This window comes from Microcaecilia unicolor, chromosome 1, assembly GCF_901765095.1.
Source record: "Microcaecilia unicolor chromosome 1, aMicUni1.1, whole genome shotgun sequence".
Classification (NCBI taxonomy): domain Eukaryota; kingdom Metazoa; phylum Chordata; class Amphibia; order Gymnophiona; family Siphonopidae; genus Microcaecilia; species Microcaecilia unicolor.
In genome coordinates, this window is record NC_044031.1 from 550,240,382 (window position 1) to 550,266,774 (window position 26,393).

Sequence of the window (26,393 nt, forward strand, 5' to 3'; positions counted from 1 at the left end):
GTCCCTGTTGCAACATGTAGTTCATGTGTGATGTTAGGTCTGTTATGAAGCGTTGGGGGGCAAGCCTTATTAGGTTGCTGGGACAGATATCCAATTTGGAGTGGGTTTTGGAGTATTTGTTGATTGCTTGGGTGATGATTTCTTCGGTTAGCAGATCGAAGTTAGTCCAGGTTCGGTCTGCTGGGTATTCACCGGGTGTTGGGTCCAAGCAATCCATGAATTTTTCGTGATCAGTGGTATTGAGTGGTAGCGTGGATCGTAGTTTTATAATTTTCTCATTGAAGTATTTGGCGAGGTTGTCTGCTGATGGGGTGTCTGTGCTGGTTGTGGTCACCGGTGTAGTGTCTATTCATTTATTCATGAGTTGGTAGAGTTTATGTGCGTCTTTGTAATCTGGCCCTATTTTGGTTTTGTAGTATACTCTTTTGGCTTGTCTTATTGACTAAATATACAACTGTGATGAAACTGGGTTAAATTTTAAAATGTTGCCATCAAGAACTTGTGCATCATGGCTCGAAGCCTCAGCTTCAGGTTAAAAATGGAGCAAAGAAAGAGTGACTATTCTGGCCTGTAGCAATGCAACTGGTGAACATAAATTATCATGAACGTGCATTGGAAAGTAAAAAAAAAATCATAGAACCTTTAAAAACATGGCTGCTGCTACACTTCCATTGTCCTATAGGAACCAGAGGAATGCCTGGATGGACAAAGACATTTTCTGTAACTGGGTTTTCAAGGAATTTGTTCCATTAGTAAAACACTTCTTGAAAATTATAAACCTGCCTAAGAAAGCAATCCTTCTTTTTGATAATGCACCATCTCCTCCTGACGAGGATGAACAGAGAAGTGCTGACATTACAGTGTTTTTACTGCCTCCCAATGTCACATCATTGTGTCTGAAAACCTTAAAGAAAAAAATATCATCATAAGCTTCTTACGACGCTTGTTTGTGCATTGGATGAAAGGAAAGGAATGACTTGAGGTTTTAAAGAAAGGGAACAACAAAGATGTTATCTACTGGACTGCTTAGTCATGGGATGAAATCGAACTTCCAACCCTAGAAAAATCATTGAGAAAGTTAATTCCTGAGAATGAAAAAGAACAAGGACATGATACTGAACACAGAGCAGCCAAGGAAGATCTCCATCCTTTGTTACAGGAAATATCGGGCTTTGAGAATGCTTGTGAGGATCCAATCAAGATGGCGACAAGAGCAGAAGTCGGGACTCGTAGCTCCTGAACCTATCTCAAACGCCTTGCCGAAGGGTTAATTTCTCTGACCTAGCGATGGGGAAGAGAAAGGGGAAAACAGCGGTTCCTACCTCCGTGGTCCCGCAGTTAACTCCCGCCTCACGTCAGACAACTTTGGATAGTTTTAGGGTCGGGGTTCCTGGTGAGCGTATACCCACTTCGAATGACCCGGCCCTTCAGAGGACCGAGTGCAGCATTGAGGGAGTAACGCTGAGCCCTCCCTCCCATACTGCACCTCCGCGACCTGGAGGCGATTCGTCACTCATGGGGTCACAACGCATGGAGGCCATGGAGTTTCCTGGACCCTCAGCGTCTGTTGAAGGAGGACCCATGAGGACTTCTACCCTAGGCAGAGAAACAGCGATGCAGGATTCCGTTCGAGAATCTGCCTCAACTGCCCAGGAGATCGGGACCGTGAGTACCGGAGGAATGAAGAAACCAGCGGTAGTTACTATGAGTATGTTATGGGACGCTATCCAGGGAGTGAATAGCACTTTGATTGCAATGAATACTTCAGTAAATAGTGAAATAACTGATTAAAAAAAATCTAACCAGATATTCTCTGAACAAATCCAAGCACAGAATGTTAAGATTTTAAAAAACCAAGGAGAAATTGAGAAATTGCATAATCTTACAGAAGCTTTAATTAAGGAAAGAGACGTCCAGGACAGAAAGCTTGAATATCTTGAAAATAATGGACGAAGAAATAATCTGAGATTTTTAAATTTCCCGAAATCCCCTTTGATAAATGCGGTGGATATGCTTAAAAGATATTTTAAGGATGTATTGGGGATTCCGGAGGAGGCCTTTCCGCCTATAACGAGAACCCAATACATTACAGGAAGACCTGGATTACCTAAAGATAAATCTCAAGTAGACCCTCCCGCTGAATTGAATTTGACAGAGTTCCTGGAAACTTCTCTTGAATTTATTTCTAAAAGAACAACATTATTGGTAACATTCGCACTTGAGCTTGATCGTAATAACATTCTACGATCATATTTCAGACATATAAATGATTTATTCATGGGATATAAGATACAAGTTTTCCCTGATATGGCACGTGCCACTCAGAGGAAAAGAAAAGAATTTTTGATGTACAAAGCTAGAGTCTTAAAGTTAGGGGGAACCTTTATTTTGAAATTTCCTTGTAGGTGTTATATTACCTTTAACTTGGTTAACTACCTTTTCTTTAACCCTACGAAGTTGTTAGATTTTATTGAATCAAAAGAAAAAAGTGTTTCGCCTCTGGAGGTGACTCGTAATTAAAAGAATGCTGTTAATGTTTGGCTGTGGATATATGTTTCACCCTTCCGCTGATCAGTATTATAAAAATTTTACTTATGTTATAATTTCTTAGATCTTGATTCAAATATTGTGGACAAATGTTATAAAAAAAATTTTCCTTTAAGAATTTGGGTAATATGTATTACCTAACAGTGTTTAATTTCCAAATTTCCGCTACATTTATGTTTTATAGATATAGATGTAAAAAATTAATAAATAAAGAATTTAAAAAAAAAAAAGAGAATGCTTGTGAGGATGACATAGAAGAATGGATGCAGGCAGATAAGCAAGAAGAGTTAACTGACAATGATGTGATTGCTATGATGAACGGGAATGGGAATGAAGATGATGCTGATGAAGACACCTCAAGTGAGGCTGAACATACAATTGTAAAAGTAGAAGAAAAAGGTATGTGGCAGCCATACCTGCATCAATAATAGACAGTGGATGCCTCTCTTGTCAGTAACAGCAGCAAAGTATCACACCATGCAACTATGGCACTGACCACTTATCAGATGTGCACACAGCCACAACCTTGGCCCACACACTTGGAGGGAAGGGAACTGCAAATATAAGGTAAAATTAAGTATAATCATACCTGATAATTTTCTTTCCATTAATCATAGCTGATCAATCCATAGACTGGTGGGTTGTGTCCATCTACCAGCAGGTGGAGATAGAGAGCAAACTTTTGCCTCCCTATATGTGGTCATGTGCTGCCGGAAACTCCTCAGTATGTCGATATCAAAGCTCCATCCGCAGGACTCAGCACTTAGAGAATTACACCCACGAAGGGACACTCTGCCCAGCTCACCACCGCCGAAACGGGGGAGGGGAATTAACCCAGCTCATCCCCACACAAGTGGGGGAGGGGAATCCGTCCAGCTCATCCCCGCGGAGCGGGGGAGGGACACCACACCCGCCGATGCGGGGGATCTGGCTTATCCTGCAACCGCAACCGCGGGAGGAGCTGACTGACCCTAACACCGCCGAAGCGGGAGGGGTACAAAGCTGCCCTACAGCCGCACGAAGCGGGAGGGAGTGCCGGCAGAATTTTAAGTCTCAATCCAGCCCCGTAAAACGGAGGGGAGAGGAATGCAGCAGCTCACTGTAACACAAACTCGTCTTAACTCTTGAAGAATCCAAGTGAAAAAACTTGAACACGAAGTCTTTCTGAAGTAACTGAAGACTAAACTTGAACCTGAAATGCAACCAGAATAAAAACAGTACAGATATCTGGGAGGGGCTATGGATTGATCAGCTATGATTAATGGAAAGAAAATTATCAGGTATGATTATACATAATTTTACCTTCCATATCATCAAGCTGATCAATCCATAGACTGGTGGGATGTACCGAAGCAGTACTCACCCAGGGCGGGACATTGAAATCCCTGACCGCAACACTGAAGCTCCAAACCGGGCCTCCGCCCGAGCAGCCACAGTCAAGCGGTAATGCTTGGAGAATGTATGGGCCGAAGCCCAAGTTGCCGCCTTGCATATCTCTTCCAAGGAGACGGAACCGGCCTCTGCCATCGAGGCCGCCTGAGCTCTTGTGGAGTGAGCCTTCAGCTGTATAGGCGGCACCTTCCCCGCGGCCACATAAGCCGCTGCAATGGCTTCCTTGACCCATCTTGCCACTGTAGGCTTAGCAGCCTGCAGACCCTTACGAGGATCTGCAAACAGGACAAACAGATGATCCGATTTCCGGAAATCATTGGTCACTTCCAAGTATCTGATGATGACTCGTCTCACATCCAGATATTTAAGAGCAGAGTACTCCTCTGGGTAGTCCTCCCTACGAAAGGAAGGGAGACAGAGCTGCTGATTCACATGGAAGCGAGAAACAATCTTGGGCAGAAAGGAAGGCACTGTGCGAATAGTCACTCCTGCCTCAGTGAACTGCAGAAAAGGCTCTCGACATGAGAGCGCCTGGAGCTCGGACACTCTTCTGGCTGAAGTGATAGCCACCAAAAAGACTGCTTTCAACGTCAGGTCTTTCAGAGATGCCCTCGACAAGGGTTCAAACTGCGGCTTCTGCAATGCTCTTAGCACCAGGTTGAGATTCCACGCAGGCACCACTGAGTGCAGAGGAGGGCGCAGGTGATTAACTCCCTTGAGAAAGCGCACCACATCTGGCTGCGAAGCCAGGGAAGCACCCTTCAGGCGGCCCCTGAAGCAAGCCAGAGCCGCTACCTGGACTTTAAGGGAACTGAGCGACAGGCCTTTCTCCAGACCTTCTTGCAGGAACGCCAACACTGAAGAAATTGGAGCAGTGAAGGGAGAAAGTGAGCCTGCTTCACACCACGCTGCAAAGGTACGCCAAACCCTGGCGTAAGCAGTAGAAGTAGAGCGCTTCCTCGCTCTCAGCATAGTGGCGATGACCTTGTCTGAGAAGCCCTTCTTCCTCAGACGCTGCCGCTCAATAGCCAGGCCGTAAGACCAAAGGGGGAGGGATCCTCCATCACCACGGGACCCTGATGTAACAGGCCCTGCTCCACTGGCAGCCGCAGAGGATCGTCGACTGAGAGCCTGATCAAGTCCGCATACCAGGGACGTCTGGGCCAATCCGGACCCACCAGGATTACCCTGCCGGGATGCTTTGCCACCCGGTCTAGCACCCTGCCCAACATGGGCCAGGGCGGGAACACATAGAGGAGCTCTTGTGTCGGCCACTGTTGGAGAAGAGCATCTACTCCCAGGGATCTGGGGTCCCGTCCTCTGCTGAAAAAGCGCGGCACTTGGCAATTGGCCGATGACGCCATCAGATCTAGGCTCGGCTGGCCCCAGCGCTTCGTGATGTCCAAGAACGCCTGAGCAGATAGCTGCCACTCTCCGGGCTCCAAGGTATGGCGACTGAGAAAGTCCGCCTTGACATTCATGACTCCAGCAATGTGGGCCGCTGACAGCTGTTCCAGGTTCGCTTCCGCCCACTGGCATAGATTCATGGCCTCCTTGGCTAGAGGGGCGCTCTTGGTACCTCCCTGGCGGTTGACATAGGCCACAGCCGTGGCATTGTCCGACAGGACCCGTACAGGCTTCAACACCAGTACCGGGATGAACTCCAAAAGCGCCAACCGAATGGCTCTGAGTTCCAGGAGGTTGATAGACCACTTTGCTTCTGCAGGAGACCAGAGCCCCTGCGCTGTCCTTCCCAAGCAGTGGGCTCCCCAGCCCGACAACGAGGCGTCCGTCGTGACGACAATCCACTCTGGGGTCACCAGAGGCATTCCCGCAGACAACTTGTCTGTCTGCATCCACCAGCTCAGTGCCTTGCGAACTGCTGGATCCAAGGGAAGACGCACAGCATAATCCTCCGACATCGGAGTCCAGCGCTGCAGCAGGGAGTGTTGTAGTGGTCTCATATGAGCCCTGGCCCAGGGCACTACTTCCATCGTGGCCGTCATAGAGCCCAACAGCTGCACATAGTCCCAAGCCCGAAGAGGAGAGGCTACTAGGAACTGGTTCACCTGAGCCTGAAGTTTGACAATCCGATTGTCTGGCAGGAACACTCTGCCCACTTGGGTGTCGAATCGAACTCCCAGATACTCCAGGGACTGAGTCGGGCGCAGCTGGCTCTTCTCCCAGTTGATGATCCATCCCAGGGAGCTCAAAAGAGCAACTACCCGGTCCACAGCTTTGCCGCACTCTGCATAAGAGGGGGCTCGGATCAACCAGTCGTCCAGATAAGGATGGACTTGTACTCCTTCCTTTCGCAGGAAGGCCGCTATGACCACCATTACTTTGGAAAAGGTCCGCGGAGCAGTAACCAACCCGAACGGGAGGGCTCTGAACTGGAAGTGTCGGCCCAGGACTGCAAAACGCAGAAAGCGTTGATGAGGAGGCCAGATGGGAATATGCAAGTATGCTTCCTTGATGTCCAAGGATGCCAGGTACTCCCCTGCCTTCACTGCCGCTATAACAGAGCGGAGAGTCTCCATGCGAAAGTGCCGCACTTTCAAGGCCCGATTGACCCCTTTGAGGTCGAGGATAGGCCAGACAGAACCTCCTTTCTTTGGTACCACAAAGTAAATGGAGTAACGCCCCTTGCCAAGCTGACTTTCTGGCACCGGAACGACCGCACCCAGGCGGATCAGATTGTCCAAAGTCTGCTGCACTGCCACAGCTTTGACCGGAGACTTGCAGGGAGAGAGTACAAACCCGTCTCTTAAGGGTCGGCAGAACTCTAGCTTGTAGCCGTCTCTGATGACTTCCAGCACCCAAGCGTCTGAAGTTATTGTGTCCACTCGCCCAGAAACGAGGACAGCCGTCCTCCAATCTGCACTGGGGCGTGGACCAAGACCCCGTCATTGGGTACGAGACCCTGGGGGAGGACCGGAGGGAGCACCTCCGGGACGGCGGTCTCTGCGAAAGGAATGCTGCTTGGGGGAGAAATTCCTCTTAAAGGAAGAGGGGGCAGAAGAACCCGACCTGCCCGGGCGGTACCGACGGGCTTCCTGAAACCGTCCTCTGGAGGAACCGGGACGAGCACTAGCCCGAGCCCTGACCTCTGGTAACTTCTTGCCCTTAGACGTGCCGAGATCGGTCACGATTTTGTCCAGCTCGACCCCAAAGAGCAGCTTGCCTTTAAAAGGCAATCTAGCCAGGCGGGATTTAGAGGCGTGGTCAGCAGACCAATGTTTCAGCCAGAGCCACCGCCGCGCAGAGACTGTCTGAGCCATGCCTTTAGCTGAGGCTCTCAAGACATCATACAGCAAGTCTGCCAAATAGGCTAAGCCCGATTCCAGGGCCGGCCAATCAGCCCTCAAGGAATGATCCGAGGGGGAAGCCCGCTGCACCATAGTCAGGCACGCCCTGGCCACATAGGAGCCGCAAACTGAGGCCTGCAAACTTAAAGCAGCCGCCTCAAAGGACGACCTTAAGGCCGCCTCCAATCTCCTGTCTTGGGCGTCCTTTAGGGCCGTGCCACCTTCCACCGGCAATGCCGTTTTCTTAGTCACCGCAGTGATTAAAGAATCCACGGTAGGCCACAGATAGGCCTCACGTTCACTCACAGCCAAAGGATAGAGGCGGGACATAGCCCTAGCCACTTTAAGGCTCGCTTCTGGGACATCCCATTGAGCCGAAATTAAGGTGTGCATGGCATCATGCACGTGGAAGGTTCTATGCGGGCGCTTCGTCCCCAGCATAATGGCAGAGCCAACAGGGGCTGAGGGAGAGACGTCCTCCGGAGAGGAAATCTTCAAAGTGTCCATGGCCTGTAACAACAGGTTGGGCAAATCCTCTGGGCGAAAAAGCCGCGCCGCAGAGGGGTCATCCGCTCCATCCGAGCGGGGATCCGTCTCCTCCAAGGAATCCGCAAAGGACCGTTGGGAGACCTCAGACACGCTGCCCTCATCTACATCGGAGGAGACAAATTCCTCCAAGGCCTGGGAATCAACCCGAGGGCGTTTACCTCTGGGAACCTCAACCTCTTTACCAGACGAGGGAGCAGGGGCAGCGTTGTGCATGAGGAAGGCCTGATGCAGCAGCAAAACAAACTCGGGGGAGAAACCCCCCAGACTGTGCACTTCCGCAGCCTGGGCAACAGCCCTAGGCGCACCCTCAACCGGCGCTCGCAATAGCGGGGGAGAGACATGCTGCGCATCCAAAATGGCGTCCGGCGCGAAACTCCGCGAAGGAGCCGCGCGGGAAGAACGGCTCTTAACTTTAGCCGCTTCTGTGCCGTCGCCCAAATTAAGGGCGTTCATGGCATTAATGTCTCCAACCTCAAGGGTGGCCCAAGAAGAAGCCGTCCGAGCCGCGTGGCCGGCCAAGATGGCGGAGGCGAGGAGCGGGGGATGGGCGTTTATGGCGGGAAAAACCGCCACGCCGGAGGAAGGACCGGGACATTCATCGGTCACGAAACTGTCACCCAACCAGGGCGAATCAGGCTTCAAGACCCCCGCATCCCCTCTAGAAGCGCTCAAGCGACCCGGGGAGCGACCCTTTGCGCCCTCGCCCTCCGACGCCATATGCCACGAGGAGAAGAATCGGGGAACCCCCTGCCCACTATAAAAAGGTAAAAATTACCTGCTGTCCGCTCCGAGTTGTAACGACCTGGTGTCCCAGTGAGTAGCTGCAATAGACGCTTAAATAAACGTCGAAATAAACGCCTTTAATGACGTTCAAAATTTTTTTTTTTTTTTTTTTAAACGGAGCCAGCGGGAGGGGGGAGAAAAGGAGGGACCTGGCACCACCAGGTTTGCACTTGCTCAAAAGAGCCCTCAACCCCAGGCACTCAACAAAACCTAAAAATTAGGCTTGGAGGCCTAGCCAGAGCTGCTGCTGTGTGTGACCACCACCTGCTGAGATAGAGAACATACTGAGGAGTTTCCGGCAGCACATGACCACATATAGGGAGGCAAAAGTTTGCTCTCTATCTCCACCTGCTGGTAGATGGACACAACCCACCAGTCTATGGATTGATCAGCTTGATGATATGGAAGTAAGGTTATTAAGAGAGCCTACCTTAGAACTAAATTTGCTCAGTGTGATCTAGTACTTCAATACTACAACACTAATGAAGAAAACAGATTAGTGGCAGTGCTCCCTTTTGTAAGTGGTGATTCAAGAGTGACAGCATTGATCTATAAACATTGGAGTGTTCTCAATAAATATAAAGATAGAAAAAAATTATTAGTTTTTTCAAGAACATCCCATAATAGTGTAGCAGAGAGCCAAAACATTGGGAGACATTCTTACATACAAACATAGTGATTACAAGCAACAATGTGAGCCCTTGTTAGAACATAGAATATGTGTCAACTCACAATAGAGGGTTTAGAATTCAATTCAATTTAGGTCTTCTGTACCGCTAATATCTCCAAATAGTGTTTAGAGTGATTTACAACAATTAGAATGCTTCAATTGGAACAAGGCATGAAGAAACTAGTTAGATGGCCGAAGGAGAGAGAAACATGAACAAGAGGGAGATAAGAAACGGGTAGGAAGACTCATAAGTACCATGTGGTGACGGGGTTCAATTAGACGTTTTTGGGAAAAGAAATTGGTCTGTTCTGGTAGTGATTGGCAGGAGGTTCCACAGAGAAGTCCTAGCCACTGGGAAATGCGAGTTGAAGGTTTTCTGAAATCTGTTGTCCTTCTAAGACCTAGAGGATAAGAACAGCTGGTCTTTCACTTGCCTGGATTGTGCCAGGTATAGTCTGGTGCCACAGAATTTGGCAGGTATAGTGATGATATTCCAGAATTTGCCAGGTATAGTGATGATATTCTGGTGCCATGTAGAATTTGAAAAATGATGCAGGTGGCTCTGAATCTAATTCTATCAGCTACAGGGAGCCAGTCTTGCTGCAGTCTTTTGTATTATTTGCAGTTTCCTTAGGTATTGTGATTTGATACCAAGCAATAAAATGTTGTAGTAGTTGAGATGTGACATGACAAGCATTTGGATCAGAAGTATAAAGGCATTCTGGTTGAACTGTGACCTTATTAGTCCAATTTGCCTCATTTTGAACAGAGTTTTCTTCCAGACCTGATTGATGTGGGTGGAGAACTATAGAGAGGAGTCAAGGTGTATACTATTATTGATGGTGAGACTGACTCCTGGATTCTGGAACCATAGGATTTTGGTCTTTTGTGGGTTCAGTTTTAGTCTGTTTGGGCCCAATTCTGGATGGCATTCATAGTCATTGTAATGGACTGGGTGGGATCATGATTTGGCTGCAATACTGGTAAGAGAAATAGAATGTTGTCAGCATAGGACAGTAGCAGCTTGCCAAGGCTAGGTCTATAGAATCTAGTGAGGATATAAAGAAGTTGAGTAGAATGGAGGAGAGAGGGGAGCCCTGTGGTACACAGCATCCCGGGAGCCAGTAGATCAAGAGTTGTTGACTTTGTTTGACTGAGTAACTCCTATTTGTCAGGAACTCGCTGAACCATTTGAAAACGGGTCCTAATATGCATATTTAATCCAGACATTCGTGTAGCACAGTATGATCGACCACAAACTGGAGTAGCACTACCTGATCACCCCTTCAAAGATGTTGTTTGACGTGTGGCAAGTTCCAACATCTCAGAAGAACATAACATCTCAAATTACTTCAGATTGCAACAGTAGCTATCTGATATACCTCATAATGTGTCCTTGTAGACTATTTTATGTGGGCAGATTTTCTAGACCCATAAAACGTTGTTTAATAGAATATAAATCACATATATATACAAACACATTATCTGCACCAATTGTTAGCCATTGGTTAGAATGCTAACATACTTGGGCAGACATAGGGCCAGAAGCGCAAAGCTTACAGTGCTATTAACGTTTAGGTACTTAGTAATGAACAAAGGGGTTTTCCGTGGCTCTAACGTGTGCTGTTACTGTTAGCAGCCGAGAACCCCATGCAAATGTATTACAATGAGCTCATTAGTATTCTAATGAACTCATTCGTAGTCTAATGTGTATTCCAGGGGATGCACAGCTCCAGAGCAGCCCTAATTTAACGAGCAAATTTTACATGCCAGAGAGAAGTGCAAGCAGACAGCTGCAAAGGCTGCCTGCTTGCACTTCCTACCTCTCACCTTCCGGCATCCCCCCCTCCCGAATTTTTTAAAAACAATTTCCCTGGTGGTCCAGTGGACCGCGACCCCCCCCCCCCCCCCCACGACCCCTGAACCTTTTAAACATATTTTCCCTGGTAGTCCAGTGGACCACAACCCCCCCATGATCCCCAAACCATTTAATAACATTGTCCCTGGTGGTCCTGTGGACCGCAACTCCCCCATGACCCCTGAACCTTTTAAAACATTTTTCCTGGCGGTCCAGTGCACTGTGACCCCCCCCCCTCCAGGACCTTTTAAAAACATTTTCCCTGGTGGTCCAGTGGATCGAACTCCTTCCCCTGCATATGTGCACACACACCCTCCCATACCTGACCCCCACCCTGCCCCTCCCTGTACCTTTACAGCAAGGTGTAGGCAGGAGGGCAGGAGCAATGGCTCCTCCCTCCTGCCAGCCTGGAACAAAATGGTGGTTCCCACGCCCTGTTCAGTGTATTCTGGGATGCACTGGGTGGGGCTAAACACCATATAAGTAGAGACTTTGAGGTCCTTTTACTAAGTCGTGGTAAAAAGCGGCCTGCGGTAGTGTGGGCGCGGGTTTTGGGCGTGCACTGGGCCAATTTCTACCATGGCTGAGAAAAAGGGCTTTTTTTAATGGGCCGGTCTGACGAAGAGGGGCAACCTTCGAAAGCTAATGTATTATGTCCAATAAAAAAGGTATCATCTTATTTTCTTTTCCATGTTTTATTTTGTTTGATTTCTATTGATACCCTTTAATGGGCCGGGAAATGGTGGTGTGCTGAAATTAAAACTAGGACATGCCTATTTACAGCCTGAGCCCTTACTGCCATCCATTGACCTAGCGGTAAGCAGTAAGGGCTCACACGCCACATCAACCGACTCACCTTTATCAAAATGTTTATTCATGCCTTCAAAAAATGAAGCAAATTGGTGAGGCAAAACTTGCCTTGGCTGAATACATGAAAGGAATGGAGAACAAAACTGAGAATATTATCATACCCCTTTGTATTGCTCTATAGCGCATCCGCACTTCAAATACTGTGTGCAATTTTGGTATCGCATTTCAAGAAACATATAGCGGAATTAGAAAAGATACAGAGAAGGGTGACAAAAATCATAAAGGAGATGGGGCAACTTCCTATGAGGAAAGGGTAAAGAGACTAGGGTTCTTCAGCTGGAGAAGAGATGGCTGAGGGAAGATATGATAGAAGTCTATAAAATACTGAATGGATTTGAAATGGTAGCTGCGAATCACTTGTTTACTCTTTCCAAAAACACAAGGACTAGAGGGCAGTCAATCAAGCTACTACGTAGTAAATTAAGAACAAATCAGAGAAAATATTTATTCACTCAATGTGTAATTAAACTCTGGAATTTTTTTGCCAGAGAATGTAGTAAAAGCAGTTAGCTTAGCAGGGTTTAAAAAGGTTTGGATAACTTCCTAAAGGAATGTCCATAAGCCATTATTAAGATGGACTTGGGAAAGTCCACAGCATTTTTCTAGGACAAGCAACAAAAAAAATCAGTTTTACTCTTTTGGTATATTGCCAGGGGCTTGTGACCTGGAATGGTCACTGTTTGAAACAGGATACTGGGCTTGATGGACCTTCGGTCTGTCCCAGTATGGCAATGCTTATATTCTTATGTTCTAAATGCAGTTATCTCAACTTGGCCAGCACATTCAAGTATAGACCAAGACTGTCCTCAAATTGCTACTTAAGTCCGTTGTGCATAAGGCTTCTAAAATAATTGCCTTTGTTATCTGAGAAAGACAAAGTCAGCTAGCAATTTTTTTTCCTACCCTGACTATAGTCTATACAGATCTTTTTTTTAATTATCAATTTTTATTAAAATATTAGGTAATTATAAAAATAAATGATTAAATAGTTAGGGAGATCGGCATATTACAAACACCATAGGCAGCAGAATAGAGTGGGCTGCAGGGACCACAGGCCATTGGCTTTTCACTCACAGAGCATTGGCAACTAGAAAATTTGAGGGATGGGGGAAGTGATTGATTTGTTTGCCCAACCTTCAATCAAAAAGGTCTTCTCTTTCCCTTAACAAGCCTATTAACTTTATATTTAAATCATTTTTATTAATCTACAACAAAGAAATACAAAAGAATGTGAATTACAAATGGTATAATATTTAAAATGTTAACCAACAAGCTAAACCCTCCCCAACCCCACCCCATACACACTCTGGAAAAATGGTTATCACACAACTTCGAGAAAATGAGCACTTAGATATTAAGGATACAACTGCTTGCCCGTGTGGGCAGAGTTAACCAGAAGGGCTCCCAAGTCTCTCTGAAGTGATGTCTAGGGCCAGTGTCAGGGCTATTAACAACAATTGTCATCAAGATTGTAGAGTCGGACTCTCCAATCTCAGCTGAAGGTGTAAAATTGCTTTAATTCCATACATTATTGCCTTAGAAAGAAAATGGGAAAAACCCTCTTAAACTTGGTCTGTGTAGACATATTGTCCAAATAGTATCAAAGGAATGTAAGTAAACGTATGATTCCAAGCTGAATAGCTGACAAAACAGTCCTCCAAAACTTGCTGATCAGTGGGCACGTCTAGAACATATGGCCCAAAGAAACGGACACTTGACCACATTTCTTGCAGGAGTTCTGCACCACCAGATGGGCCTTGTAAGGCCTAGAAGGAGAAATGTGGCGTCTCGGAGCAAATTTATATAAGAATTCCCGTAGTATCATTGACTCCAGACACTTCTGAATGCCTAAGACAAAGCTGTGAAATTGATCAGCTGATAATTCACATTGGAGATCCACAGAGCACTTTCTAGCCAAGGAGGTGTAGTCTAGGTTGGGAGTGGAATTCTTTAGATAGCAGTGATAGTAAGTAAGTGGCACTGATTGCTGGGAACCAAGCATAAATGCCTCTGATACAGTTTCCTCAACACCTCCTGTAAGGTCTGTCTATGGTAATGAGGCAAGATCATGTTTAAGTTGCAAATAGCCAAAAAAGTGGGATGCTGGTAACTGAAATTCCTGTTTTAGCACATGGTAGTTGTCAGCATGGGCCTATGCTTCTGATTAGCATGCACTAAAAACCATGCTAACTGCTTAGCTCACTTTAGTAAACATGCCCTTTAGTTCTAATCAGGGTTTGGTCCCTTCACTGGCACTTCATAGAATAAATGAATATTACTGTAAGTGCTGGTGCTTAGAAATCAGCAGAAGGCAGCTTCAGAATAGTTTGAGGGATTCAGAAGGAAGTTTGCTTCTCAAATTTTTTAAATCTTTTTTTCTTTTCTGCATGGGAAATAGGGAAGAGCAGAGTGCACAGAGTGTCATCGACCCACTACAAATTTCGGTATTGCAGGTGGGAAGAAGAGGAAATGTGTTGCATTTGGCCCAATACAAAGTTTTGTTTTGTTGCCCGGAGGGAAGAGGAAATAAGCAACAGTAGGGAGTTTGGCCAGCCAGATTTAACCAGCTAGTACTGAATACTGAACAAACTGCCTATACATCTGACCCTGTAAGCATGTCTCCAACCTCGCCCTCTTTTTGACTGGGAAAATCTGTCTGCATTGTGATTTTGAGTTTACAAATTTAGCATATCATGGGGAGATTTTTAACTAGTAAAATTTAATTGGTTAACTAGCAAAGTTAACCAGTTAAAACTTTTAAATGAGACTTCATTGTAATTTTTGATGTTGAAAATGATTGCTTTGGGCTTGATCAGGGTTGGAGGGGTGGGGGTGAGGGGTCTTCTTGCAACTCAGGAGGGAGAAAGAAGTCAACCAAGTGTCTTGTGGGTCAGACAAAAAGATGAAATGCTAACAAGCCCATTCACCTTCACAGACTATCCAGCTTATTTTCTAAAGAGAAAGACGCCCATATTTCGAACTAAATCGGGAGATAGGCGTCTTTCTCCAGTGGGTGCCCAAATCGGTATAATCGAAAGCCGATTTTGGGCGGCTTCAACTGCAATCTGTCGCGGAAACGACCAAAGTTGACGGGGGCGTGTTGGAGGTGTGGTGAAGGCGGGAATGGGGTGTGGTTATCAGCTGAGGAGTGATGGGCATCCTGGGCCGATAATCGAAAAAGAAAGGTGTTTTTAGCATGAATTTGGGTCACTTTTTTTGGACCCTGTTTTTTCACAAACAAGTCCCCAAAAAGTGGCATAACTGCCCAGATGACCACCAAAGGGATTCATGGATGACCTCCCCGGACTCCCCCAGTGGTCACTAACCCCCTCCCACCAAAAAGAACTCACTTGAAAAACCTTTTTTGCCAGCCTGTATACCAGCCTCAAATGCCGTACCCACCTCTATGACAGCAGAATGTGTTCTATCCTGTGACAGCCTTTCCTTGGTTCTGATGTGGCTCTCGGGTGAGTGTGACACCTTTTCTGTTATGTGCACTGCAGAGTCACATCAGCAATGCATTGTGGTGGGTGTAGGGTATTGGGCTCCGTGATTCCACTAGCTTGTGGCAAATGCTCACAATGTTGGTAGGTGGTAGGCTCTACTCCCATGGTGCTTTCCCCCTGCCTACTGGGTCAGAGTGTGCCCTGTTTTGTTTCCGGTAGTCCATGAGGCAGTGGCCATTTTTGTAAGCTAGTTTTAGATCCCTTTCATGTGTTAGCCACGTTACAGAACCTAGTTCTTACCTTGAATGTTGCTGAAAGAGGGCATTGTACAGCATTATGCCAGCTCTGACCTACTGCTAATCTCAGTACCAGGGAGACTCGTTGCCAGTGGGCACAACCTCTGATCTGCAGTTAACTGTGAGTAAACGTGCTTATTCCAATAAAGGACATTTTCGGAGCGATTAGTCTTCAGGTGTCAACTGGTGTGCCAAGGTTATACAGCAGCAACAAGTCCTAGAGACCTGTGTGTATGCAGGTCCCTGGAGCACTTTTAGTGGGTACCGCAGTACACTTCAGGCAGGCGGACCCAGGCCCATCCCCCTCCCACCTGTAACACTTGTGCTGGTAAATGGGAGCTGTCTAAAACCCACTTACCCACATGTATGTGCCCCCTTCACCTCTAAGAGCTATGGTAGTGTTGTACATTTGTGGGTAGTGGGTTTGGGGGGAGGGGGGTTGGGGGCTCTGCACCTGTGGTAAGGGAGCTATGCATGTGGGATCAGTTTCTGAAGTCCACCGCACTGACCTCTAGGGTGCCCAGTTGGTGTCCTGGCATGTCAGGGGGGCCAGTGTACTACAAATCCTGGCCCCTCCACGACCAAATGGCTTGGATTAGGACGTTTGTGAGCTGGGTGTTTTTAGTTTCCATTATCGCTAAAAAAAAACCAAACGCCCAGCTCACAAACGACTAAATCCATGGCACATTTGGTCCGTACAAACCGTATTTTCAAAGCGAAAGATGGACGCCCATTTTTTTTTTTTTAGAAAATACGGTCTGGTCCGCCCCTTCATGTACCCGTTTTCAGAAATAGTCACCCATGGAGATGGGCGTTCGCATTCGATTATGCCCCTTCTATGTACATTATGCTATTGTTCTCTTCTCTTTGCATTTAGAAAATTGTATTAAATCATGACACTTTTTTTTTTAAAGTTATCTTCTTTCAATGCTCCTCATCTCTTTGCCAGAAACCTCATTCAAATAACTTGGAGGTCTGAGAGATACTCCCAGTTGCTCCTGGCCTCAAGTACCAATTTCAATTCTCCAATAGTTAACTCAGATTTTGAACCATCATGACTCTTGTGTAGTATGATTAGAACAAATGGCTACAGCAACATATAATAAGAAAGTAGATAAGGAGGTCAATGTACAAGCAAGCAAAACTTTCACAAATAGAATTTTGTATGCAAATTACTAAATAGTATTAATTACTTCCAATAAAGTGAAGTTATTCACCTGCAGGGAGTGGAGGAGTAGCCTAGTGGTTAGTGCAGTGGGCCTTGATCCTGGGGAACTGGCTTCGATTCCCACTGCAGCTCCTTGTGACTCTGGGCAAGTCACTTAACCCTCCATTGGCGCAGGTACAAATAAGTACCTGCATATACTATATAAACCGCTTTGAATGTAGTTGCAAAAACCAACAGAAAGGCAGTATATCAAGTCCTATTTCCCTTTCCCAGGCTCTGAGCACAGCCGTATTCTCACATCTGGGTGATGTCATCCAAGCCTGGTGCAGATGCTGCCTAGCAAATAGCTACTAGAAAATTCTAGCAGCATCACACCTGGGAATCTCTATCTACCAGGCTCACGGAAACACTACCATGCTAGGAAAACAGGGACTCAAACATTGAGGCCTTGAAGTCAATCAACCTTAAGCAGCTATATACAATCTAGTTGTGAAGGTGCAGGCTGGAACATAACAAAACTGGGCCTAAGAGGGTGGAGTACTGGGCCTAAGAGGGTGGAGTTGGATTCTAGACACCAAACAAATTCTGCAGGACTGTCTGACTGAACTGGCTATCATGTCAGGTATCCTGCTCAAGGCAGTAATGAGATATGAATGTGTGGACCAAAGACCACATTGTAACTTTGCAAATCTCCTCAATGGAGGCTGATCTCAAGTGGGCTCTGACATTATGAGCCTTGACATGACCCTCTAGAATCAGTCCAGCCTGGGCATAAGTGAAGGAGATGAAATCTGCTAGCCAACTGGAAAGAGTGCATTTGCCAATGGCTACCCCCATCCTGTTTGGGTCAAAAGAAACAAAAAGCTGGATAGATTGTCTATGGGCTTTAGTCCACTCCAGATAGAAGGCTAAGGCTCGCTTCCAGTCTAAGGTATGCAGCATGCTTTCACCACGATGGGCACGTGGTTTTAGGAAAAATGTTAGTAGAATGATTGACTGGTTAACATGGAACTCTGACACTACCTTAGGAGGGTGCGTGCAAAGAACTATTCTGTTGTGATCAGGTACTGGTGCTTCAGGCTCACTGACCCTGTGAGCTGAAGAGATCGCCACCAAAAACACAACTTTCTAGGTCAGATATGCCAGATGACACGAGTCAAGCAGCTTGAAAGGAGCTTTTATCAGCTGGGTGAGGACAACATTTAGATCCCGTGACAGTGGGAGGTTCTACAGGGAGCTTTGTCAACATCAAACAACTAGAGGCTGTACAAAGAACCTCCTACACGGAGATGGTAAGCACTGATTGCACTGAGATGCATCCTTACAGGTTTGGTTTTCAAGCCAGACTCAGAGAGATGCAGGAGGTATTCAAGCAATTTTTGTGTAGGGCACGAAAGAGGATCTAGGTCCTTGGGTGATTCTCTTCATAAAGGCGGTTAGTAAATACCAATAAATAAATACAATAAAGATGGTAAACCTTCTCCATTTAAAAGAATAACACCTCTTAGTGGAATCTTTCCTGGAAGCAAGAAAGATTTTGGAGACACCCTCAGGCAGATTCAAGGATTGAAATTCTATACTCTCAACATCCAGGCCATGAGATTCAGGGACTGGAGGTTGGGAGGCAGAAAAGACACCTTGTTCTGCACTATGAAGGTTGGAAAACATTCCAATCTCCACGGTGCTTCAGAGAACAATTCCAGAAGAAGGAATCAGATCTGCCTCGGCCAGTAAGGGGTGATAAGGATCACAGTTCCATGATCTTGCTTGAGTTTCAGCAGAGTCTTCTCTATAAGATGTATCAGAGGATATGAATAAAGAAGACCTTCCCCCCCAATGGAGGAGAAAGACATCTGATGCTAGTCTGCCATGTAATCTGAGCTTGGAGCAGAAGTGAGGGACTTTGTTGTTGAGATGAATAGCAAAAGGTTCCACCCAGGGAGTGCCCCACTCTTGGAAGATCTTGTGGGCTATGTCCATATTGAAAGACTACTCGTGAGGTTACATTACCCTGCTCAGTCTGTCCACCAGGCTGTTGCTCTTGACGGCCAGGTTTGTGGCTCACAGTACCATCCCATGAAGAAGGGCCCACTGCTACATTCGTATCACTTCCTGACACAAGGAGTAGCATCCCATGCAACCTGATTGTTGGTTTGAATAAGAACAATTTGGTTCTGTAGCCGATCTCTGAAAGCCTTTAGAGTATTCTAAATAGCCCTTAGCTCCAGGAGATTGATGTGGAAATCTGTCTCCTCAGCAGACCACACTCCTTGAGTGTGAAGCCCATCTACATGAGATTCCCATCCCAAGTTGGATGCATCCATTTTCTTTTTTTTAAATTCTTTATTTATAAATTTTTCATTTACATCCAATGACATAAATGAGGAAATATCAGAAAATACAAACAGCTGAAAAAAAAGAAAACTACTTACTGCCATTTCTGGCTTAAAATAGAAAGATAAACTTTTAAATTTTGTTCACAATCAATTTGAATCAAGATACTAGGCAATATAAAAGGAAAAAGAAAAAAATAACGTAGCTATAAACTAAGTTATTAACGGTTGGGTTAGAGCAGGGATTTTACAGCCAACATAACAGCGTTCTCAATTAGGGAGGCAAATCCTCGGGCTTAACAGCTTCCTTCAATACAATAAATTCTAACAATTTCGAGGGAGAGAAAAATATATAATTAACTGATTCAAAAGTTACATGGCATTTGCAAGGAAACTTTAACAGAAAAGTTGCACCTAAATTAATAACTCTAGATTTATACAATAGGAATTCCTTTCTCCTTTTCTGTGTGCTCCTTGCCATGTCGGGGAAAAATCTGGATTTTCTGACCCAAGAAACAATCATTTAAATGGCGAAAGTATAGCCTGAAAATATTCTATCAAGTTCAAGAGCGAATGTCACTATTAAAGTTGTTCTTTCAGTGATCACTTCCAGGGAGTTCTCAAGAAATTCTGTCAAATTAAGATTTGAAGTAGCCTGGGGTTGTTGTTCTGAGGATCTCACTATTCCAGAGATATATTGGGCCCTTGTAATAGGGGGAACTCCCTCTACAGGGATTCCCAATATATCTACAAAGTATTTTCTAAGCATATCCACTGATGATACTAGGGGAGATTTAGGAAAATTCAATATCCTCAGGTTATTTTTCATCCCATTGTTTTCCAAATACTCCATCTTTCTTTCCTGAGTTTCTTTTTCTTTTACCAAAGTCACAGTTAAATCCTGTAATTGTTTAAACTCAGCCTCCATCTTCAACATTTTTTCATTTTGTTCTTGAACTTTTATAGATAGACTCTGACTAGTTTGCTTCAGTTCCACAATTTCGCCTTTTATGGAAGTATTCATTTGAAGTAAAGTGTTGTTTACCTCCTGGATTGCGTCCCAAAGCATAGGCATTGTCACCTGGGTTGGTCTTTTCATTCCTCCACGACTCTCTGAACTGGCTCCGTGGGAAGCAGGATGCCCGACCAGCATTTGCCCCTGAGTTGTTATCTCCTTCCCCGGAGTAGAGGTACTCGAGGGTCCTCCTTCCACGAACAGCAATTCCAACTGTTGTGGGCCCGTCGATTCTGCTACACTTCCGGGTTGTGGAGGAGGGTGAGAGAATGAGGGCTCAACGTCGCGCCCTCTATGCTGCGCTCTGCACCGAGTTGGAGCGAGCCCGTCGAAGTAGAAGCCTGCACGCCAAGGGTCCTGATTCCAAAGCTTTCGAGCGTCATTTGATGAGAAGTTGGGGGTAGCACCGGTACAGAGGAGGTAGGTGCCGGCGTTTTTCCCTTTCTTTTCTCCATCTTAAAGTCGGGGATAGAATTTCTCTCTCGCGAACGCTGTCGAGTCTTAGGAGCTCCGGTATCCAACAACCGTTACCGGCACCATCTTGATTCCCTGGATGCATCCATTTTCAACACCTTCTGATGAGGTGGAATTTGGAATGGGAGTCCAACAGTCAAATTCGACTGAAATGTCCACCAGATGAGTGAATGAACCAGCTCTGGTGGAACATGAATGACATCCACTGAGTACCCAGCAGCTTGAGATCACCTGGGAAGCCAGAGTCCACTGGGCACCTCTCAAATGGAGGTGTGCCATGAGGGTGACATGCACTTTGGAGGCCATGTGGCATAACAATCTCAACATTTGTCAAGCTATGACTTGCTTGCTGCTTCAGACTTGCGAGGGAAGCGCTATTAAGGCATCTGCTCTCACCAGGGGCAGAAAAGCCAGAGCTTGCAAAGTATTGAGCAGGGCTCCTATGTATTCCACTCATTGAGTTTGGAGAAGGTGGGACTTGGGGTAGTTTATGATGGACCCTAGGTGCTCCAGGACCTGAATAGTTCTCTGCATTGACTTTCGTGCTCCCTTCTGTGATATGCTTTTAATCAGCCAATCGTCCATGTAGGGAAACAGGTAAACTCCCAGTCTCCATAGCGATGCTGCAACTACTACTAGACACTTGGTGAAGACCCTGGGAGCTGATGCAACGCCAAAAGAAAGAACGCAGTACTGGTAGTGGTGTTTACCTACTCAGAATCTTAGATACTTTCTGTGGCTGAGAAGTATTGAAATGTCGGCATAGGCTTCCTTCAAGTCCAGAGAGCATAGCCTATCTTTCTCCTGAATCATGGGAAGAAGGGTGCCCAAGGAAATCATCCTGAATGTTTCTTTGACCAGTAATATGTTCAGGGTCTTTAGGTCAGGATGGGACACCCCCCCCCCTGTTTTTTTGGACACAAGGAAGTACATGGAATAGAATCCCTTCCCTTCCTCTCCTAGTGGCACACTTTTGATCACATTGGCCTGTAGAAGGGCACATATTTCCTCTACAAGTACCTGCTTGTGCTGAGAGCTGATGTAAGATGGTGGGCAATTTAGTGGTTTTTGAGACAATGAAGAGCATAACCGAGACAGACAATTTGAAGAACCCACCGGTCAGTGGTTATAAGGGGCTACCTTTGCTGGAAAAAAATTTAACCTCCCATCGATAGGCACCTGTTGATGTGCAGTGGGATGCTGCTAGAATTTTCTAGTAGCTGTATACACTAGCCAGCGTCCACACTGAGTTCCGTCAGATGACATCACCCAAATGTAAGAATACCAATGGCCCACTTGTCTTCGGAGAACACACACTACTTTGGATTTTACTCTAAAAGCACCGTTTGAGAAATTTTTGATTTTGCAAATAACAAAATGTTGTGCATTGTCTACTACATGAAAAATGTTGCTTAAATTCAGTAGCAATGACTGCTGTAATGCAATATCATGTAAAACAGCATACTAATTCTCAATTTGGTAAATATCTCTGTAAAAATGTCTTTACAAGCTGGATTTAGCAAAAAAGATAATACCTCCTTGAGAAGCAGTCGTCTTTTTCAATTTTTTTTTTATTTACAAGAATTGTCTTACAAAATTTTATTTTTACAGGAATTATCTTATGAAACTTTATTTGGTTCATTAAATACCAAAGCAAAATATTGTGTAGAGTTCCCCCTACTGTTTATAAAAATTTGCACCTTAGTACATGGTCTCAAGAACTATAAGTACCATATAACATGCAAATTTTCTCCCTTTTCCACACCACAAATCATGGTTGATTTCCTTTCACTGCTTGGCCATCAAGGATCTTTGTACTCTAGGCAAGTCACTTAACCCTCCATTGCTCCAGGTACAAAATAAGCACCTGTATATAATATATAAACCGATTTGATTGTAACCACAGAAATGCGGCATATCAAGTCCCATCCCCTTTCCTTTCCCTTTTCAGGTTATCTCTACTACCTCCACTAGTAGGCCATTCTATGCATTTATCACTCTTTGCATGAAGAAATAAATAGTTTTTAATGTTCCTCTGTGAGCCTTATGACATCTTGGTCTATAAATTTCTTTCCGCTAAAAAGTGCTGTTTGTGCATTATTTACACCACCATATATATGTTTAGTTTCCTAACTCTTAGTGCAGCGATTCAGGTTATTAGCATTTTCATGGACCATCTTTAGGCTCCTACTTTGTCTGCATTCTTTGCATAGCAAATTAATAATGAGAACAGAGACAAATTACACTCACATCCTTTGTGTGATTGATCTACATTAATCAGGTTGTGTGAAGAGCCTGACATCAAAGGTAGTGAGCAAAAATTAGTAAAAATCAGATAAACTAAGGGCCACTTTTATCAAAGCTTAGTCCATGCTAAATGCTGCACATCCTATTTTATTCCTAAATGCCTTAATGGATGCTAATGTTGGTTAGTGCATGATAAGCTTTAGGAAAAGAACCCCTTTATGATTTCTGAAAAACAAAAATTATTTACATCCGACCAGTTGAAAAGACAAATGCAATAAAAGGTTTATATTAGCTTGTGTTATTCCTACCAGTATAGAAGCAAGGGCTTTACTACTCGAGTCTGGATGTAGTATAAATGGTTTGGATTCCACTGATTTCCATCTCGTAAGCCCAGTTTCAGCAAGGTTTCTGCATGCATGTAATGGTCTTCACCAGTCACTAGGTATAGTTTCCTCATCTTATTGAGATGCCTAAAGTTTAAAAAGTTATATGTCTATGAGGTAACTGACATTCAGCTTAATGAAAAAAAAGTTATATAGACAGAAACAGAGTCTCCATATTAGTTCTATAAATTTCAATCATAGCCAGACCTACAATCAGATGTCAAAGCTCCATTGTTTGCAGTTATTCATTATCTGAGCCAAAACTTAAGATTTTTTAGATAACACCTCAAAGAAAATCTTTAAAAAAGGATTAAAGAGGACATCTACTTCTGATTTTCTTTGTTCCTTATGTGATTGTGCATTATAGTTATAAATGGCTCTTCCAAAAATTCTTTGAATGGTTGTGAACAGCTTGCATTATACCAAGCTGGGGCTGCAATGCTGCCATGATTTGGTCCATTTTGAGGAGGGACATACAAGGAAAACTGGGTTTTCTTTTTACACTAAATATGGACATTTAGAATATTTAGTTTTGCTCTTTGGTTTATCAAATGCCTGGCAACCTTTAAATATATTATCAATGATATACAGTATTCCAAGATAACCTGCATCAATTAGTAACAACTTATTAGGTGATGTCCTAATTCTTTCAGAGAACATTTTGAGCATGACTACCATGTTCTTTGGGTATTATTCAGAATTCTCCATAAACTGCTTGTAAAATTTGAAAAGTATAAATTAGACCATCCTACCACTGAATTGCTAGAATAAGGGCAATTTCAAAGCCATTCCCACATATCAAACAGTGCTTAAACTAGATGACATGGTGAGGGTTAGCTTTCAGTACAGTCTCCCTGCCAGGTTAGATAGTAATATTTGCAAAGCATCAGAGTGATAGATGATGTTCTCTGTATGAAGTGGTTTTCTCTATGAGGTCCTTTTACTAAGCAATGCTAAAGGCCATTTTTACTGCAGCAGTAAAATGCCTTTTTTTCTATTTTTTTTGTATTAATGGCCATGTGCTAATGTTTTCATTAGCACACAACCATTTTATAAAATTATCATGTGTGCATTTATCACCACCCAGCATGTGGGTCCCCGCCCCATCCCCTGCACTAACTGGCTAGCACAGGAGTGTCCACTTTCCACCACTGACACACCCCCTCATAAAAAGAGCACAAAGACAGCTGCACACATTTGGCAGTTACCACAGGATGCCTTAGTACATTCCATGGCACGCCATTTTAAGCTGCATTAGGCGAGTGTTAACACCTAACACAGCTTAGTATAAGGGTCCCTATGTTAGCAATCATGAATGATAATCAGTATCATATAATTGCCATTTCATCAAACCCCTTAAGAATACCTGTTGATTACTGATGTAAAAGCTAGTGCTGAAGTTAGTCTTAAGAAGTCTGTACCTTATTTCTATAATAGCTGTGCTGACCTTGATCAATTCAGAGAAGTGGTAGCAATAGAAAACAATACAACACTAATATTTTAAATAGAATGAAAAACACCAAGAGCTAGTGCACTGCCACAAAACACATGCAGGCTGTGAAAAATTGCAGGAAGACCTTAGGAAATCGGAAGACTAGGCATCCAAAAGGCAGATGAAATTTAATGTGGACAAATGCAAGTGATGCACATTGGGAAGAATAATCCAAATCATAGTTACCTGATGCTGGGGTCCACTTTAGAAGTCTGCACTCAAGAAAAAGATTGAGGTGTCATTATAGACAATACACTGAAATCTTCTGCCCAGTGTGCAGTGGCGGTCAAAAAAGCAAACAAGATGCTAGGAACTATTACGAAAGGGATGCAAATAAGACCAATAATATTGTAATGCCTCTGTATCACTCCATGGTACGACATCACCTCGAGTATTGCATTCAATTCTGGTCACCGTATCTCAAAAAAGGTATCTCAAAATTAGAAAAGATTCAAAGAAAAGCGACCAAAATGATAAAGGGGATGGAACTCCTCTCATATAAGGAAAGGTGGAAGAGGTTAGGGCTCTTCAGCTTGGAAAAGAGACAGCTGGGGGGGGGGGGGGGGGGGGGGGGGGGGGGGGGGGGGGGGGGGGGGGGGAGGATATGTTTGAGGTCTATAAAATCCTGAGTGGTGTAGAATGGATAAAAGCAAATCAATTTTTCATTCGTTCAAAAAGTACAAAGACTAATGGACACTCAAAAATGGAAATACTTTTAAAGCAAATAAGAGGAAATATTTTTTCACACAAAAACATTGTAACTCTAAAACTCAATGCTGGAGGATATGGTAATAACGGCGGTTAATGTATGGATTTAAAAAAGGTTTGGATATGTTTCTGGAGGAAAAGTCCATACTCCGCTTTTGAGATAGACATGGGGGAAGTCACTGTTTGTCCTGGGTTTGGTGCTATTTGGGTTTCTTCCATGTACTTGTGAACTGGATTGGCCACTGCTGGAAGCAGAATTCTGGGTTAGACGGATCATTGGTCTGACCCAGTATGGCAATTTTTATGTTCTTATGACAGTGAAGCAGTGGTAGCCAATCCATATGGCCTTTTCCAGGAGCCAGCTGTCAAACTTCAGCTTGAAGTCTGAGAGGGAAAGAAGAGACCTGCCACACTGAGGGAGCCAAAGGACTTTTTCAGGCAGCCTACAGGGTGAGGTCAGTTTTTATCCTTCCTATGATCCAGGGGCGAAATAGAAAACATTGCAAAGGTATAAGTGATCCAGGACCTTTTGGCATGTGGTTTCTTAGGCTAGAACCATTAGTTATATCTCAAGAATAATTATTAGTTGCACTGATAATGCAATCTCACTGATCTACTGCATATTGGTAAGTCTTGCTATTAGTTCTTGCTTATTGCTTTGCCATACTAATACATCTATCCTTCTGTATTATATATAAACTAGTAAAAAAAGGCCCGTTTCTCAAAAAAATTAAACGGGTGGTAGCAAGGCTATCTTGTAACAGCGATTATGTTTTTAAGGCTCTCATCGAAGCAATTTCTCCTCTCTCCCCTGCCCTCCCCTCCATGTCCAGCGATTCTTCCCTCCCCTCCCA

The 26,393-nt window shown here is 44.7% G+C and overlaps 1 protein-coding gene across 1 annotated transcript in view; it reads right to left on the reverse strand.

The window, feature by feature from the left end:
- The window catches only part of RGS22 (regulator of G protein signaling 22), a 399,161-nt gene that overhangs the window by 200,435 nt on the left and 172,333 nt on the right, over positions 1-26,393 (reverse strand). Inside the window, exon 9 of the mRNA XM_030217260.1 lies at positions 23,265-23,426. Within this exon, the coding sequence (XP_030073120.1) occupies positions 23,265-23,426 (162 nt within the window). The remainder of the gene's footprint in view (positions 1-23,264; positions 23,427-26,393) is intronic.